The sequence below is a fragment of the Branchiostoma belcheri genome, unplaced genomic scaffold (assembly GCF_001625305.1).
Source record: "Branchiostoma belcheri isolate BF01 breed outbred unplaced genomic scaffold, Haploidv18h27 scaffold91, whole genome shotgun sequence".
Lineage (NCBI taxonomy): Eukaryota > Metazoa > Chordata > Leptocardii > Amphioxiformes > Branchiostomatidae > Branchiostoma > Branchiostoma belcheri.
Genome location: NW_017804587.1, coordinates 195,844 through 208,837, shown reverse-complemented (window position 1 = coordinate 208,837; position 12,994 = coordinate 195,844). Strand labels below are relative to the sequence as shown.

The following is a 12,994-nucleotide window of genomic DNA, read 5'->3' as shown; positions in this document are numbered from 1 at the left end:
AGAGGTGACAAAGTGTGGGCGATAGACATTACTTTAACTCCATTAACCACAGACATAAATTTGTGCTGCGTCTTGAAAAGGCTTTTAAGCATTCAAATCAGCTCCTCGCCCACCGAGTGAGCTGCGCTGTACCTCACACCTTCATCATCTGCCCAGCCTTCGTCCAGACAGCAAGTCTGAAGACAATTTCCCCCGAGGTCCAGCCAACGTAGATTGGGATACAGTATTTCTTGTGGGATGCTTCTATCAGCGCAGCGTAACATGTCTGAAGGGCTTGTAAAGCACGCTACAGTAATGTTTACAGTCTAGTGAAGGGTATGGATTTGCTATCTCTGCATGTACATGTATCTGTATCTGTGTGGCCGGTATAACTGCCCTTTGGCCTAACACACCAGCTTCTGTATCTGTATAGCTGGTATAACTGCCCTTTGGCCTAACACACCAGCTTCTGTATCTGTATAGCCAGTACAACTGCCCTTCGGTGTGACATACCAGCTTCTGTATCTGTATAGCCGGTATAACCGCCCTTCTGCATTACACACCAGCTTCTGTATCTGTATAGCTGGTATAACCGCCCTTCAGCATAAGACACCAGCTTCGCAGGCGCGCGGTACGGTGGCAGCTGGCTACATTACACCGAATGACTAATGTATGTGGCAGTGTGGAATACGAAGTGTTGTAGGACTGATCTACTGGAAAAGTATGACAAATTGTTTCCATTTTGAACTGAACAGAATCTTATGTAGCAAGACTGGTCACGCCAAGTGCAGTGATCATTCTCTCTGGACAGTTGACTCTGCTGGTGTTTTAGGTGTTTTTATTCAGGGTTTTCTATTTTGTATCGATATCGTTGATGGAATATCGGTATACTGCCCTGCCAATTTGATACTAAACTGTCTTCCCAATCCGATACTGTCTGCAGGCACCGAAAGATCTGCTAGGAGATTCTACTGACTCCTTAAATGGTAACAATGCTTCTTCATGGCAGATACATATAGCTGCATTTCCCTGTAAAACTGCCGGATTTCCAAATTCTCCCTGAAGTGGCAGAGATGGTTACGATATCCCGGCTTTGTCAGGTGCCATTACAACTGGACAAGAGAAATACCTCTCATTTCCCTTACATTTCCCCTCGCATTGCTTTCCAATTAAGATGGTGGGATACAGCAGGGCCCATGTTACAGCAGAGGACTCCCAATCTCCCCCTGGTGCCTGTCTGTCTGAGATCCACCCTGACCTCCGGTGTACCGTCAGGTACTCGGCCATAGAATTGGGGCTTTACCAGTAATTGGTTTCATCAAGGAGCATCAGATTCTAGTCCTGTGGGCGAAAGTGGAGCCACTTTTCACGGAGATCTGGGCATTCTTCAAGGCCAATTCTCGCTGTGTTCATACACACGATACATTGATGGAGTGGCCTGTTATGTAGATTCATGATGTACTTTGCAGTACATGTAGCTTCTGTAAGATGATATGCAGCAGCCATGATGGACTGTAGGGGATGGAGCAACAGTTAGAACACCTGTGTGAAACAAGCAACAAGGAGAAACATTCCCGTGATGTCCTTTGAAGAGTGTCCGCTCGCCTTAGCCACTTGAGCATTTGACACCACTGTCACCATCACCAAATTGGGATGGCCCCCCCAAAAAATGAGAAGAAAGTTAGAGGCTGATCAGCAGAGTACTATCTCTCACTCTCTCTCTCTCTCTCTATATCCGGTTTAATGTCTGTTGTTCCCTATGTTCAGAGGGTTAGACGTGCTTGCACACTGATGCTGGGGCTTGATGGTAGCTCGCCATTATGCCATACTCTTTGGATAAGAACTCACTATTAAGAACTCTGTGCTGTAAATGTGGTGTAAAGTATGTCGAAGGCTTCTCGGCTCGTAGTAGGTTGGGCTATCTGAGTGCTATCAGCAGAAGTGGTAAGAGTCGGTAATGGTACTACCCTCAGGCAAACCCCAACCTCTGACCACATCTCCAGTCAGAGCCATTTAAATGTGTGCCTAAGGAGGCTGTGGAACAGTTTAATGGACCGACAGATCATCTGGTATGAAATTTGGGAGGTACTAGTACATATATCATTAGCTAGGGCACGAAGGGAGCCAGTCCACTGGTCAACTGATCAGTGTTTATTTTCACACAAGTCTGTTCAAGGATTTTAGTTCAGTTTTAGATTGAAAACATCAATAACTAGAAAAGCAACATTTGCACATCAAATACAAGTAATGTTTTGCATGGTCTATCATAACAAACTACTGCTCTGTTTATTCTTACAAAAATGCATTCATTCATGTATATGTCACAGGGGAGATTGGATTCCAGGGGGTATATGGTAAGCAGCCCCACCAACTTGCAACATAATGCAATCCAACACCACAGGATGTCTGCTACAGCACCAAAGGGTTGTGTAATACGAAAGTCTCCATATCCTACAGCACCAGTTACCATGGTGACAGGCATCTGGTCCAGTCATTGACCTTATGTGTTTGGAGAAGAAGAATTAGAAGAAACTGAGCAAAAACAGTAATGGATATCAAAGTATTCAAGAACATGTATCCCACATAGCAGAATCTGTTCAGTTGAAAGTGTCACCCGTCACATGTAATTCCATTTCCCTTGCCTAGTAGAAGCAGTGAAGGTAACCGTTAAAGCTTCAGGCCAAGCTAAAGTTACTTTTAACACTCTGGTATGTAATATTATTCCATCTCTGATTTGTGCTTTCTGTACAGTATTCCATCAGATAAGGCACTGTAATGGGATTTTCTGGTTCTTATGTTTGGGTGTCACATGGAGGTTATAATGCTAAGTGCAGAGAGATAAATATTTTGGGGAGAAATATTGGAGCTTCTAGCATGAAATGGGATTGTAAGTTTCCACTGCGATATCTGATTAGCTCCAATAAAAAGTCAAAGTTGTTTCAGAGTCAGAAGTCTTTCCATTTAGGCAGATTTGGGCCACGTAAATTTTATTTGTTGCTTAATGGACTTGTTTCACTGCCTTTGGGCAAAGCAAAACAGATAGTATATTATTTTCAGGATAGTAGTATTTTATCAAGATGTTTAAATGAAAGGGCTAATAGAATTTTCTGGGGGAGCTTGGCTTGACCCCCCTGTGAAACTTAATTGTCACAATTAAGGGGGCCCAAACTTATGTTACTTCTTTCCTTGCACAAGAGCTATCTACCTTCCAAAATTCGTGACTGAAGCATGTTCAGATCACAAGATATCAACACCAGAAATTCCGCTGCAGTATCATAACAAGCAGTCAGGAAGCTCAAAATCTAATCATTTTGAGGTCTTCACAAGACCTACTAGTACCCACATACCAAGCGTCATGACAATGCATTGATAGCTTCTTGAGTTATCGAGTTATCGTGGTAAACAATGTCTACACACACACACACAAACACTACCAAAACACAACCTTCTTGGCGAAAGTAACAATTGTTGACATGATGTATATCAGATGTGGCAGCAGTGATTTTGATAATGTAGCAGGTGGCATGTAGCCTGTAGCGGTGATACACTAAGTGCTACATCCTCTCCTACCAGAACACATTCCTTCCAAATTGCAGTCCGAAATGTGGCAGGAAACAGGTTAATGTGAAACAGAAGCTGGTGTTTGTGTTGGGGCCTGTGGCTGTGATGGTTTAGGCTCAGGCCTGCCTGACCCCAGGGGAAAGTGCACAGCTAAATATGCCGGGCTTGTCATATCTGCCACAGGCTGCATGATAGATCCGATCCCTCAGCGGGAGACTCCCATATATAGGACCAGTCAGTCGGCAGTTTCACGGCTAGAGAGATGATGGCATACTTTCCTGGCCATTGCTGACTGGGAACTACTGTATACATGTAGGTTTGTTCATAATCATAACAGATTGTTGTCATTCTGTATTATGCCATTGTAAGAATTTCAAAGTACATGTAGTACATGTATTTGTACAATCAGGTAATTTGACTCCTTTGATTTTTGACATATGTATCAAAGAAGACTCTTCTTGGTCATACAATTGGTCTCATACTAGTACCTGAGTAACATTTCTTGCTGAAACCCACTGTATATTATATTCTTTTATTCTAGTCATTCAACATGTGAAATCCACTATGATGCTTGTCACATATATTGAAGGTAAAATTATACAGTACAAATATATATGGAGAAATGGTACAAACATTTTAAAAATCTTATTTGGTACATGCATTGATAGGTTAGAGGTAAATAGTGTGGTGTATCTTTGGAAGCAAAAATACACCATACTATTGTAGTATATTAAATTACTATGGTAACCTTGTGTTATTGCTCCTTCATCTTGAGACAAAATGATTGGGGTTGTTCCATTTTAGAATTTAAGGCGGGGGGTGCAGGCTGGAAAAGTTTTAATAAATGAAAAGGTCAAGGATGAATCTATACAAGGAAAGAAGGTGACTGACAACTGTGCCATTTGTAGATCAGATGTGGGGGAGGGGGGGCTCGTCACTGAATGACATCCAGTAAATTTCTAGCGGGGACCAATCAGAGGGCTGCTGAATAATTTGAATAATTTATGAAGGCCCACGGACGCGGTTCTTTCACTTGTAAAGTAGCCAATTACCACCGAGCCGGTGGCACAAGATGGGCGAAAACATGTATTTCACACCCATTGTACGTCGATATAAAGCGCTTATACATTACAAACAGAATTTTCGTAGGACTGCCATTACTTTAGTTTGCAGCATGTGTATTGAGAACGAGTATCTTCATAATTCTGCTGGCTGTTTGTAGAAGAACGGCACAATAAAACAGTTTTCAATACCATGACAACTTAGCAGATAACACGTAATGAAGCCCACTTTTTACGCAGATTGTAGCACTACGTAATGTTACACAAACTAACAGTAGATGTTTTAAGGAATTCACAGAAATGACAATGATAGATAATGTAACTCATATACATTATACAGCACAAAATAAAGAGTAACAGTAATGTAGTCGTCTTTGGCCGGGTATGGCAAGTTATAGTACGTACATGTATCGGTTCAATCTTTAACGGGTAAGTTGACAGCAACAAGCAAGATGCATAGGTTCTATTACTTTTGTAGCTCACTTGCGTCTAGATTTGGGACGAACCCATGTTACTTTTTCGCCGCAGTTTTTCATGTAGTGGTTACTTCGACAGCCTTTCCATACTAGTTTGAGGTTTGAGGTTCCACAGTTCTTACAACGTTAGCGCTTGAAGTGGTCATGGAGGTTTACCTCCATGAAGTGGTGTTTTCCAAGTTTGTTGGTCTGGTGATGTTGTCTTTGTTGGCTTGTTGTCTGTCATTTCCCTCCATTTTTATGTTTGGCGGCCCGTCTTCGATGGGTTGGGTTTGGTTCACAAATCGCGGCTTCGCTAAGATCCGTTCCTTCCCGTACGTAGTGGTCGCTCCATTAGCGCTAGTGCAGCCACATTTGAATGTGTAAAACTTAATGTCTACAGTCCCGTTTTGATTCGTTCATCAAAGTAGATTTTACTAAGGTATGACTTTACTAACTAATTGTGGAAGTACTAGTACTTAGTACAAGAAACAATATACGCGCTCTGGTTGAGTTCATGGCATTTTAAATACATGAAACAAGGTGCTAATAGCCGCTAGTCGGTGACGCGTCAGCAGCCCTATGATTGGTCCCCGCTAGAAATCTACTGGATGTCATATAGTGTACACGGGAGGGGGGTATGAAAGGTCCCTTAAAGTTTCTATTTAGAGTCTAATGTTTTTTAATGTCTTCTTAATGTCTTTCTACAGTCCTAATGTTTTTAATGTCTTCTCCAGTCTCAAGCACCCAGACTGAAGGGTGTTGGTAAGCCAGTGAGCACTTGTCTCAACCCCTGATACTTTTGAAATACCGGTTGTCTTCATTTCGTATTTGGTGGTTTTATGTCTACTATGATATGCACGACTGAAACCGTATGATAGAAACTTTTACGATTTTTCATGATAGAAACTTTTATGATTTTTTTTTTACACAGAGTGACAGAACTCTTATGATGTCGTAAAGTCTCACATTAAACGTTAGCATATGAACATGGCAGAATTCCCAGCTTACTTGACAAACGCATCTTTACCCAAAGGGATCCGAAAAGTGTCATCTGTCATACGAGTTTCGCTTCAAACTCGGTCACCTTTTATGTTAATGCCTGTAAATTGTGTGTCGTGTGCGGCAGACAGGCAGGGTGGAGTGACAGAGAGGCATGAGGCATCACCGTCTGGGTGAGCTATCAGCTCGGCACACCTGCCCACCCGCTCCAGGCACCGCGCTGGGTGGAGGGAATCACATTCATCAAACTGTTGGTCTCGGGAGAGTGGGGCCAAGAGTGGCTCTCTGGTACTCTCCAAGCAGAGGTTCGGGATTTGACTTTTGACGTGTCTTTAGTTTTTAGGCATTTTTATCATATCGTAATTTCTTTTTTTTTTAAATCTTTTTATGGCAGCCAATTTCGGGTAGCAAATGGATATTGTCTTGCCAATTTGATACTATCTGGCAGCCACCAAAAGATCTGCTTGGAGATTAGCACTCTGTATTCTGTCCTTATGGTACATATAATTACAGAAAAGATCCATGTATATTACACTTTGTAAATGTCAAAGCTTAGCATGTTGTGATGTGATTTCTTGTCCCAAGTTAGTGTGAAGGCTCCCATCATTTTGTTATCGGGGATTCTAATCAGTAATCTGTAAAAATGTTAGAAACTTATACAATGTATAAAGTTAGTTTTATTTATCAAGGAGCTTATAAGGATATAAGCTCCTCGCATTTATCAATAAATACAACAATATTTAGTGGCCACATTGATTGAAAACATTAACTTAAGTGTAAAATGTTAACTTGGATGTATAAGTAACAGTAAAGTGATGGATAACAAAGTGTGACAGTAGGTCAGCCACTTCTAATCCACCATCCAATATTACAGGAACAGATCCCTAATCAGTAACTCACCTGTCAGGTAACATTACCTGATAACAAACAGGTGTGGGCCGAGCTTAACAATGGCTACACTGTGACAATAGTCCATGTTATCAACCACTATAAGTTTAGGCCACACTAAGTTAATTTGTTGGTTCTCAAGAGTTTGTAGAAAAACATGAAGCAACAGGGGAAAAAGTACAAATTTAGGCATCCTTTATTTTTTGATAACCCCAAATGCTACAATTGGAGCCATGAAGTCAACCCACCATTTCAAACAACGAAGTTTTAATCAAACTACTGCATTGGTAGATGGGAAAACTGTAACAAGTATGAAGGAAAGGACTTTCTTCAACAGTTGGGGCCTAAATATAACCATTTTGGACTTGATTCAGAACCTGAATTTTTTTTGGCAAATCAGAAAAAAAATGAAGCAGGGAAGTCTGGGAACCAATTGTTTTAATTGTTATGGCCTTATGAGTCAAATGATTAACTAGCAGAACTATACCTTTACTGGTAGAACTAAGTGACTTTATTGTGATTGCACGTTGGCTTTGATAATGCCACTTAAGAAGCAGGTATGACTGAAATCCTTTGTAAGGATCTTTGTTTTCCTACAAACATACCATTTAAGTACCTGCAGTGTTACGCACACATCCGTTTGCCTCTTTATAACTAACACTTTGCCATTGACTGAATGCCAATAGGTGGGGATGAAATAGCAGATACAACAGACAGGTACATGTATGAAAAGAGGACTTGTGTAGCATCTAAATGTTGAAGTCAGTACGCTTTCTTATTTTATTTCATGGTTGTTAACAATTTGGCACAATATATACAGTAAAATGTGCCCAAGCTGGCCACCCAGGGGAGTGAGGCAAAGTAGTCTCCTTACTGGTGGTTTTCTTGGGCAGGTAGCTTCATGCTTGTGCCTATGGAAAAAATTAGGACTGAGAAAGGGTGGTTGTTATCACCAGGTGGCTGCCTTGAAGTAGTGGACGGGTTTGACTGTATATAGGCCTCAGGTTTCACCAAAAATTTTAGATAAGTGGAGGTAGTGTGCACAGGTGGTTTTGTGGTTTTTTTGTTGCCCTTTGTGTTTTCCTTCAGCAGAAAAGCCTGTCAAGTAATGATAACAGTTGGTCAAATATGTTTTGTTATGAAGGGTTGACTCATAGTAACAGTTTACTTTCTATCACATCACTAGATTTAAATCCTTGTTTCCTGCAGGGCCCCTAGAATAGTATACAAGTGAGGAAGCACAGTTGTATATTTATTTGTTCAAAGACGTTTAGAATTCCATAGCACTGCCTGTTGGAGAAAGAAAGGCTTTGTACGATCTTCTTCTACACATTTTTCTCTTGAACAGTTTGGTGCCCAACTTGCCCCCTGTACACAGGCAAGCAGACTGGTTCTGGTTTGTATGTAAAGATGTTTCTTTGTGCAGCATTTCCGCTGGCATTGTCTCAGCCAAGTTTAGTGGTAAACAGTTAACCTCCAAGCAGATGTTTTGGTGGCTGCAAGACAGTGAGTATCAAATTGGCAGGGCAGTATGCATTTGCCAGGCAGTAACCTTTTGCCACCCGTTTGGCTGGCTTAAAAAAAAGGTACCAGACTGAGTACAAAATAAAAACCCTGATAAAAATGCCCAGAAACACGCCCAAAAAAAGCCAAAGCCTAAACCTCTGCTTGGAGAGTTGTAAACAGTCCCACACCAGACCCTAGCATTGAGCATGGCTGAGGTATGACAGCAGCTTCCCGCCTACCTGTTGCCATAACAGTGGCAGTATTTAGGGTCTGTTTGGGGTTTGGTGATGTTGTAGGAACAGAACTTATCAGGGCAGATGGGGAGGCACCAATCACTGCAAACCCCCTAGGCCTGGGTTAACAGTACTGGGTAGGGTTGGCAATACTGTTATACTAAGGGAACTTCTATAGGGACCTTGATCAGACTGGCGTAAAGAATAGCCTCTACCAGGCTTCAGAGGCAGCTGGGAAGAGTAGAGGTTGGCCAAATAGACAGATGACATGCCAGGGAAGTTGGTCCACTTAAGGAGTACATTTGCAGACTAACTCCCCTGGCATGTTATCTGTCTATCGGCTACTCTTTCTATCTGCTTCTGAAGCCTGGTAGAGGCTAAACAGTTGTAGGTATATAGAGTACATGCCAGTCAACCCAATACCTCAACCCCCTCTCTCCACCCCCAAGCTAATCTTGACAGGTGCCCCATCATAATTGAACCAGAGGGAATACAAAGGCCTCTCTGTACCAGCAAACTTCACCAGGAGAGAAGTGCTAGTTAAACCAAGGAGGTTATTGGTTAAACATGGCAGAGAGCCGATTCACCTGCTCTCAGGTACTTGGCTACCTCATTACTGAAGTTGTTAGCAAAGTATGTTGCTTGCAGTAATGCTAATAGATTAGATGTGCTGTTTGTTGTCAGATGTGTTACTTAGAGATGCACAGCACTGTCTAACAAGAACTGGGCACTCTAATTGGCATGTGCTGCTTAAGTTGTGTTCAGGGCATGGAGGTGTTCTTAATTGTTCCCTTGTGAACTTGTTAACACAGAACTGCCTGATAGATTGGGTGGGTTTTTCCTTGTCAGGTGTTTTATATGAAGAGAAGTTTTCTAATGACTTGTAAGTATGAAATGTGCTTTCTAATCTGCCAGCTGAGGTTTTGGGAACTTGTTAAAGACGACAAGTATTGTAGTCATACTTTGCAATCATATTTGGAGAAGTTTTCAGGTTTCACCAATTCGGAACTGGGAGTGATGAGTTGTATAGGTTGTAGGTTGTTTTTGCCAGTGTTTGTAAGTCTTTACATGTGAAGTTTGCAAGTTAAGACTAGATTATTATTCTGTACAGTTGTTTCCTTTTTTTTTTTTGGTGGGTAAGCTTTGGCCTTTAAAAAAAAAATTGGGAAAAATCGACATCTAGAACTTCTTAAAAGTTTCTGATACTACACTTAGGTGTCCAACACCTTTTTACTTTGATGTATTACTGAAATTAGAAAAGTAGCAGCATATACATTGTACATGAAACTTGTTTCTTGCTATGTGTACATTAAGTCCAACACCCAGTGATTTACCACTGCTAGGTACTTAATAACTCATTAATCCATCTTATACCAAACAGCAGGTTTTGTTTGATAATAGCCAGTCTGTGTAGCTTGTGTTTGCTGTGATTATTAAGCTTTATAGTATCAGCTGTTACTGACGATAAGGAATCATTTGATCCTGTTTACCAAGTTCAACTCTACTTGATAAATGATACGACTTTAGAGTGTTGGAAATGGAGCGTGGTGGTAACTGTCAGTTGCTAATTGCCTGTGGAGAAATATGGTTTTCCTTCATGCTTAAGTATCTACATTGTACAAATGTACACTGTGTATGTTGCATACTGAGTATCTGTACCATAAAGAGTTTAATGATCCATTAACCCAAAAGTTCGTCAAGTACAAATTGGGTACCACAAGCTGTGGCATAACAGGTCATGGTAACGTCAATAATATGAGAGGTGATATTGTCAGAAGCGTTATCAACAGAACTGTCATTTGATCTGCTGTCCTTATGCTGTACTCTTTGTTTCCTAGAATTAGATCTGTTTTAGGCCATCTGAAACCTAACATTTCTATGTTTATCTGCTGATAAAAAAGTCAGCACCCATTTGTGGAAATATGTCAGCAAAGCTACTGTGAGAGGCCTGAAACCGGCAACTGCAGGCAGTCTGTATAGCTCAGCAGTATCATATTTTGTCAGTACGAAAATTGTTTGGAGGCTCTTTGAACCCATTTATCTTGTGTTACTTTTACACCAAGTCGGAATGTAGCCTTTGACAGTGGGCCAAACTTACTAAAAGGGCTGGCGAAACATGTAGCTGATTCTCAGCTCACTGCCAAGTCAGTTTGGCAAAGGTAACCTTGCTAATTGGATAAAGGACGTTGTACACATTGTTCCTAAGTAGTATTGACAGAACTGTGGCATGTGATCGTGTGCCAGCCAACTGTTCTACCCTGGATGCCAGACCCTGGCACAACACGATACTCCCTTCAGCTGGGGGGAGCCACACGCCCCATCCCATGCAGAGTTTTTATCTTTCAAACAATTAGATATTTTGAGAAAGGGTGCCAACTCTAGGAGTGGGCATGTGGCTGAAGAGGTGCACTCTTCAATGGGTATACTTCTAGGAAAATAGAAGTTTTTGAACACCTCAATCCTTGGTAGGTCTCCTGTGCTCTATGCAGAGCATAGGGTTTGGTGCCCATGTCTATTTCCGTAGCCCTTGGGCGACACACAGTTGTGCAGGGCACTACAGCAGGGGGCTAGTCCACTGGTAGTGCTGTGTGTTTGACCTTCCCACACTCTTTCTCATATGTGCTGAGTGCTAGGCAGAGAAAGAAGTGTGCACCATTTTTAAAGTCTTTGGTATGACCCGGCCGGGGTTTGAACTCACGACCTCCCGGTTACAAAGCGAGTACTCTACCAATTGAGCTATTGTATTAGTTGATAACTCTAGTATAATTGTTTTTTGTTTTTTTTGTGCAGTTCCGAGACAAGTTCTGGTGGACATAAGCTGGCTGACGTTCCCTCTGTCGGGTGACCACAGTTTCGTGGGTGACAGCGGCTTCCCGCCCGGCCAGTCCAGCTACATCCCGAGTCCTGCCACCAAGAAGTACGACCTGATCGGAGAGGAGGGGGCCGTGGTGGTGCCAGGAAGGGAACAGGACGGGAAACAATCCGGTATGTCAGTTAGAGGTGGAAGAGTTTTAAAACCAATAAAAGTCACCAGATATTGGAGTTCTGTATCTGTATTGGTATAGCCAGTATAACCACCCTTCAGCGTAACACAACAGCGTGTAGGTGGCACTTTAGAGGCGAGAACACAATCCTAATTATGGCAAAAAAAGTCTTGTACTCTGTATATATCTATACTTACAGTATGTTTCTGAAGAAGTCTTTTGAAACATTTACTTAAGCAGTCAAAGTACTGTATGTTCTAATCGAAATATTGCAACTCTTTTTTCAGAAAATCCACAAGTGCGGGAGGTTTTAAAGGACAACCCGGTGATTGTGGAGGTTCCCTATGGGGGGATCATGGAGGAAGCCACAGTAACACTGTCCCCCTACATCCCCGCCACAGCCCCAGGTGGGGTTGGGGATGGGCAGCCCGCCAAACTCAGGGTCTTCAGTGACATCCTAGCTACATATGGCTACATCAGGGGTGAGGGCAGGTCGCATTAACTTTGTAACTCTGTTGAGTCCCTCTTCTGTGTTGCTGCCATGCAGTCATTGGAAAGCTGTTCTACTGATTCTATAGCATATCTTTGGAGTTACTGCTGCCATACATACATAGTACTTGAAGGCATGACTATTTCTTGTTCTTGCATTGAAGACTAGCTCCAACTCCAAACCGCCGGCAGCGCTCTAAACTACAATGGACTAATGAACTAAGTGTAGAAATCACTTTTCAGACATACCATGCATGACATAATGAGAGATTTATCAGACCTCCTGTGTCCCTATTCTTGCTCTTTTGTTAAAGGCACAACTATTTCTTGTTCCATTGTTAAAGGTATGACTACCAGCATTTCTTGTTCTTTTGTTTAAACAAACCGGCAGGGCTCGTGACTGCGACTGATTTGGTCGCATATGCGCCCAAAATTTTGACGGTGCGACTACATTTGAAATCACGGTCGCACGGTGCGCCAATAAAAATTTTAGCCTATTCATTCCATTGTCGGCACAATCTTGTGAATTGACGATGAATTGTCGATCTCGCCATGACGCCGCAAAGAAAACGTTGTCATTGGTAGAAAATCTGACACCCCACTGGCGTTTCACAGCAAAATTTTCATGTGAACAACTCCGAATGTCTTTGTTTACATCGTGAAAGCTCACCGATACTCCCGCCGGCCGCCCGCACCCGACCGCATGGTCGCGGCATGACGCTAGTTTTCGGCAGCTCGGCGGAAAAATAATCCATCCCCAGAAGAAATGTTACGCATGAAAATAACAACTACAACTTGCTTTCCTCGTTATATGACTTTTTGAGGCCGTAAAATGT

General features: G+C 42.1%; 1 protein-coding gene across 1 annotated transcript in view; it reads left to right on the top strand.

Annotated features, from left to right (window-relative positions):
• The window catches only part of LOC109488078 (protein eva-1 homolog A-like), a 48,469-nt gene that overhangs the window by 31,353 nt on the left and 4,122 nt on the right, over positions 1-12,994 (top strand). The window contains exons 2-3 of the mRNA XM_019792230.1: positions 11,476-11,670; positions 11,957-12,151. Coding sequence (XP_019647789.1) covers positions 12,025-12,151 — 127 coding nt within the window. The 5' untranslated portion in view covers positions 11,476-11,670; positions 11,957-12,024. The remainder of the gene's footprint in view (positions 1-11,475; positions 11,671-11,956; positions 12,152-12,994) is intronic.